Here is a 6,758-nt window from a genome sequence, read left to right as displayed (position 1 = left end):
CTATTAGTAGGGGCAATTTTGTCAATTGAAAATATAATTACATTTCCATATATCTATATATATATATATATATATATATATTTATATATATGGAATTGAAAATCCAATTAGGTTCTAAATTGAATTTCAATTGTTGTTTAATTTTGCGCCATGTGTCTTATTTAAGTTTTTTAATTTTTGTTTAGATAAGTTAACGAAGTGCAAAATACGAAGATTGTAATATAAATAAGTGCTTGCAGGGTGTGAGAGGCAAAAGTTAGAGTTTAAATTTCTAAGAGAGAGCTTCACACACATATATACTTAGATTAGACTAGAGTAGAATTTCTATTTTGTAAAAAATAAAAATAAAAATAAAAAACCCAATTAAAAAAAAGAAAAGGAAAAAGAAGAAGAAGAGTAAACTCATGTGTATATCTAGAAGAAATTAAAAAAAAAATAAAATAAAAGAGAGTATAATTTGAATTTATATATATGTGTGTAATTGTATTTTTTTTTTAAATTATACCAATTACCGTGTATATGGACGGGTTATACACTAGTATAGGTAATGTAAGATTACATTTATTTAATAAGGTAGTGGCATTACCATAGTAATCTTAGATTACCAAAATGTTATATGCAAATTAATTGTGGCCTTAAATGTAATTCATATTAAGGCAAATTAAACACCCCGTTGGAGAAAATTTTTACCAATCTAGGATATCTTTGAATAGCAAATCATGGTTGCTTTTCAAGATAAAAGCAGTCTCAGTTGAACAACTTAGAAAAGCAATTAGATAATCATCTTTGTATCTGATGCCTCAAAAGTTATATATGTTTTCTTGTATAGCTTGCTCAATAGAGCCCATTAGCTTTTATGAAATGGAGTACACTAATATTATTAGAATAGACCTGCACAAGTAGGATTAAGTTTGGTACTAAAATATGAAACTGAAAAAAAAAACAGTGTGACAATGACAGAAATGTCAATGGCTAATTGGCAAAGTTTTAGAAGCAACCTCACTTCTACATCCTCTAAAACAAAAACAGTTTCAAAGCCATTAGAAAACCTAAACATGCGCTGATTAGTTACCATAGCAAGATTTAGAAAGATTTAGAAAGCAAGTCAGTTCTCTAAGAACCAAGTTTCTCACCCACTTCAATTCATTCTTCCTAACTAGCAATTTGCCAATAAAAATTACCTCAACAAACAATTAAAAAAAATCCTTATAGCAGCACCATCAATAAGCTATCAAAGATGACAAAGAATTGGGCTGTAATATTAGTATTCTTTTTGTCAAATAATCAATAACCTATTACGAAGAAAGTGTCCACAAACAAGTAATAGATAAAAAAAAGGGTAATTCTGAGAATATTGCAGACTGATGTATCAATATAACGCTTACATACGAGATACATGAATCATAAATACAAGAGTAAAAAATCGTGAGAGAATAATATATTTTCTCAATGACATTTATAGATTTGAGTTATTGTTACCTGTCTGCTGGGAGTAAATATCCTTGGATATACTAGTGGATTCAGAATCATGACTAGATGTACACGCAACTGGATCACAGCCTTGGGTTCGTTTCCAAAAAGGGTAGTTCGAGACTAAGTCCTCGAAATATTTGCTGATTATGGCCATTTGGGTTTGATCTGAATAAGGGTAGTTCGAGACTAAGTTCTCTACATACTCGACATATTTCTTCATTATGGCCATTCGGGTTTGATCTGAATAAGTGTAGTTCGAGACTAAGTCATCGATATATTTCTTCATTATGGGTATTCGATCTGAATAAGGGTAGTGCGAGATTAAGTCTTCGACATATTTCTTCATTATGGCCATTCGGGTTTGATCTGAATAAGGGTAGTTCGAGACTAAGTCCTCGACATATTTCTTCATTATGGCCATTTGGGGTTGACCTGAATAAGGGTAGTTCAAGACTAAGTCCACATATTTTACTATGGGGTCATTTCTGCACCTTCTCTCTCATGAGAGACTGCAAAATCACCGAGTATGAATGCCCATACTGGTAAGGGAGATCAGGAATGCAGAGTGTTTTGTGACTTTGTCCTGCTTCTGAAAAAAAGCATCAAGAGGTGAGTGAAAAGCGTTCAAGAAAGTGAGGGGAAAATGACTATTTATACATTATAGTATGTATGTATGCATGTACGTACGTACCTTTGAATCATAGGGAATTAGGTAGACCAAGATTGCAATGCAGACAGGGAGAATGCAGTAGTGAGCGTTATTCCACCAAGATTTGGGTGAAGTGTTGTGAGGCTGTGGCTGTAGATTGGGAACAATGCCACGGATTCTCTTGAGCATGAGCATGGTTGGGTGGGTAGTCTTTCTTACTTTCTTTGATGAGGGATTTTCTCTAGTCTAGAGCGATCAAACTAGTTGGTTCTTGGGAAGTGAGGAATCAGATTAAGTGGGAGCAAAATAAGTTGGTTTTATATGGAGATATATGAGGGGCGGATCAGTGTTAATCTTGTAAACGATAACAATGCTGACTCCAAACTTAAATCAACCTTTGTTGAAGATAAAGTCTCTTGTTATCAAAATAAATCTCTAATTTAAGATGCAACTTTATTTTCTTATAAAAAAAAAAGATTCAACTCAATTTCATTTTTAAGGACAAAGATAACCCCACTTAACATATCATATACCTATATATTAAATACACAGAAGAGGGGCAGAGCTCTCCAAGTTTCATTCCAAAATAATAGTTGTGGGGGAGAAAAACCCAGCCCAGCTTATTCGGCCCAAGGCCCTAAAAGAGAACATTCTTCATCCGAGGAGATGAAGCCTTCAGTCGGAAGCCCACGCCAATGGGGATGCCTGGAGACGAACACGTATACCATCCGAGGAGATGCTCATACGTCCGAGCAGTCATGAGTCCTCGGATCCGAAGAGGTTTGATCAAACGCGAGTATGGGAGGTTCAAGTGATCTATTTGACAAGTGTAAGGAGGGAGAGGAACCTCGAACACACATGAAGATAACAGCAACAGGGAATATCAAGGAGGCGTACTTCAACCACCACATTTAATGCCCTGTACCTACCTTTCTGGCCGCATTTATGTGGACAGGACACCTGAACGGTGCTTTCTCAGCTACCGCCACTCACATAAGGCTAAAGGTGGGATGATGGGACATGTACTCGAGTGGATGCCTGGATGATGAACAAGTGGACGGAGGAGATGTAAGAAGGTAATGCTATATAAGGGAAGGGTACCTCTGATGGAAGGGGAGGAAAAACAGGAGAGAGAAAGGGTACCTTAGATGGTTGTAGCTCCAGCAATTGTAACCCTTGATTATCAATGAACAACTTCTCTTCGGACAGAGTACTCATATTAGTCCGAGAGCACATTAATTCAACTTCTCTCATTGGTGTTGCTGTTTAATACTGTCATTTTCATTATTTGCCTAGCCCTTTCGCCCACTCTCTACAAAATTTATTGTTTTGGGCTCAGAGGGTTCCAAATCCATACCTCCTTGGGCTTGGGCCGCAAAAACTGACCCTACAATAGTAATAATAATTATAAATTATAAAAGAAGAAGAACAACAACGAGCTCTCAATTACGTGAAGAAAGAGGGGATATATTTAAATTTTAAACAGAAAATAAAAAAATAAACCAGCCACTCTTTTATTCACTCCCCACATTTTACTCATATATAACTACTTTACTCTTAAATTTGAAACACTTTTTTCTCTAAGCTAGTTAACTTACCATCTCCCTACAATATATAAAATACCCCTAAAATTTATTAAGCACTACTCTAAAGAAATAAGTGTATAAAAGTAATTTGAGCTACATATATCAATAAGTGTATAAAAGTTATATGAGTTTAAGGGACATTTAATTTAAAGTTTTAAACTTAAATGCAAATACCAGTTTGAATTCCACTTCCCATGTTTTACTCCTAAAAAAACTGTGTTTTCCAGTTTTTCAATTAACAAATTCATATATATCTGTTTGTTTTCCCTTCCCAACCGGTTAGATTTAAATTTCACTTCCCATGTTTTACTCCTAAAAAACTGCATGTTTTCCATTTTTTCAATTACTAAATTCAATTTTGCTCCTTTTACAAAAAACTTACAAACCAAATTCAAACTTTTTAAGAGATAAACTTATACAATTATCTGAATTTTTGTTTTCAAAGTTGTAACTTTAATGGATTCATAATTTGCCTATATATATAGGGTGAAAATGGTTCAAATTTATTCTTGAAAGGTTTTAATACTTTTTTTTTGAAAGCGAAAGGTTTTAATACTTTGGTTATTTTTTATTCATAAAAATGTACTACTTTAAAAACATATATATATTTGTTTGGTTATGAAAAACTTAGATAAGAATGGATTTTTTAAAAGTGAAAATCCCATGTCAGAAAAATAAATTTAAACGAACTGCCAACACTAGGATTCAAAGAGCGAATGAATCGGTCCTCCAAGTTTTATGGAATTGCATTGTGGCACAGGATGTGTGGGCTGGGTGCTTGAGGAGGTTACAAAAGCATGTTGGTGGTCAAAAGGTTTTTATGCAATTGATTGAAGAACTGCTGAACAAGCTGCCATTGGAAGAGCTTGAGCTATTTCTGGTACAAACATGGCTGATTTGGCAACAACGCAGTGGCGGCTCTAAGATTTTTATTTAGGGGGTCAACAATGGCGAATTCATGAATTTATTGGCAAGAGAGGCATGAGTAAAAAATAAAATGATTTTTGTTTTTTTGTTTTTTTTTTTTTTTTCTGTATATATAACTTTCACGTTCTACATTGTACAATAATCTTAAAAAATATTAACATTCGAAAGATCGTTAAGACAACAATCATTGGATGCGTAAACGAATACAATTAAATAACTAATTATACAATTTTATCAAATTAATAATAACTTATTATATAATTTATATTTATAAGTTATATCAATTGAATAAAAAATATTAAATAAATAAAAATAGTAACTCACTTAGGAGTAGGGTTGGGGACTGGGAGTAAGTGTGAAACTAAGAAAAATAATATTCTAGTAATAAAATTTTGCTTATGAAGTGTATGGTTTTTTAAATATACACGCTGTCACTCTCTTGGAATTGGAGTAAACAATAAAAAAATTTTTGGACTTGAAAATGTGTAGAGTACTTATCAAAATACTGATTGGATATAGAGAAAAACTAAGAAAACATAAATACAAATCAAACATAGAGAAAAACTAAGGATCGTGTTCAAACTAATTTCAATTGGGTTTAACAAAAAAATGTAAGGTTAGGGTGTTCAGATTTTTATTGTAGGAGTCAAAAAAAAATTATATATAATTTTTTTTTTTAAGGACTAGGTCAGGGGGTTCATTTGAACCCCCTGGGTTGGTCTTGGAGCCGCCCCTGTGACGCAACGTAACGCAATTACATATGGAGGAACTATGCAGGACCCATCTCGGCTGGGGCAGAGAGCTAGAGATTTCCTGGAGGAATATAGACAGGTGCAAACCCACTTGTCACTTCCAATGCCCAACACCAGAAACCAACGTTCATGGAGTCGACCACCCCAGCGTTATTTCAAACTAAACTTTGATGCTGCGGTCTTCAATGACATTAATGCATCTGGAGTTGGGGCAGTGATTCAAAATGATTTGGGGGAGGTCATGGCGTCACTGTCTGCTAGAGGTCCCCAGGTTGTTGACAACGAGGAGGCGGAGGTGCTGGCTTGCCGCAAAGCGTTGGAGTTTGCCGTCGAATCAGGTTTCTCAGAACTGATAATTGAAGGAGACAATGAATTTGTCATGAAGTCCATTGCTGGATCGCGGCCAAGTCTATCTCGTCTGGGACACCTATATGCGGATATCCAATGCATAGCCTCAGGTCTACACTCTGTGTTTATTACTTGTGTACATCGTGATGCAAATAGTGTTGCACACTCTTTAGCCCGACATGCTTGAAGCATAGATGATGAAATTGTTTGGATGGAGTACTCCCCTCCACCTCTGCTCTAGAAGCATTGTATTTCGACTCTTGTTAACTTAATCAATATATATTTGTTTCAGCTTAAAAAAAAAAAAAAAAAAAATTTCCCTTCACATATTTTTCATCTTTTTTCCTTTTCCCTTTTTTTGTCATTCAAACCTTCACCAAGTAAATTTGTTTTCAATTTTTTATATATTTTTTACTTTTTTTTATTGCATTAATATACATATATATATATATATATATATATAGATATATGGAATTTTGGATTTATGATTTTTTAGATGAATAAGAATCATGGAAAATGAATGGAAATAAATTTGAAATATTTATTATTAATTAATTGTTGAAGATTTTTTTCCCTCAGCAAAAACAGTATAATTAGTAACTCACTTTTTAATTTATTTGCGGGTTGTTTTGGTAGATTAAGAAGAGTGTCTTGGATTTGCTCTACCAAATTATCAAAGACTTAGACACACATTGAAGAGTATTAGACACACATTGAAGAGTATAAAATTTGAGACGACGGATCCATTTAAATAGACTTGACGGTACTAGATTAAGTGGATGGTTAGTCTCTCTACATGGATGGATTTGAGATAGACGGACACGAGATGGATGAATCTCAAGGCCACGTGTATCCACATGGCTTAAGTGGCCTCCAAGGAATCCTAAATGGAAATAACTTGCATCCCATGATAAACTCTAGTTAATAAAATCTCAACATGAAAAGAATCCCAACAGGAGAAGGATCCCATAATACACGCACATTTGTGATGATCTTCTCCATAAGGAAACACCTTCCTACACA

The 6,758-nt window shown here is 34.1% G+C and overlaps 1 protein-coding gene across 1 annotated transcript; it reads left to right on the top strand.

The window, feature by feature from the left end:
• The first annotated feature begins 5,406 nt into the window (after nt 1-5,406).
• Nucleotides 5,407-5,922, top strand: LOC112011074 (uncharacterized). Its single transcript, XM_024043467.1, has one exon. It carries the CDS (start codon nt 5,407-5,409, stop codon nt 5,920-5,922), a length of 516 nt encoding a protein of 171 aa, XP_023899235.1.
• Nucleotides 5,923-6,758: the final 836 nt, after the last annotated feature.

The sequence above is a fragment of the Quercus suber genome, unplaced genomic scaffold (genome assembly GCF_002906115.3).
Source record: "Quercus suber isolate HL8 unplaced genomic scaffold, Cork oak 2.0 scaffold_1451, whole genome shotgun sequence".
Taxonomy (NCBI): domain Eukaryota; kingdom Viridiplantae; phylum Streptophyta; class Magnoliopsida; order Fagales; family Fagaceae; genus Quercus; species Quercus suber.
The sequence above is the reverse complement of the archived record's forward strand: the minus strand, read 5'-3'. Positions and strand labels throughout refer to the sequence as shown.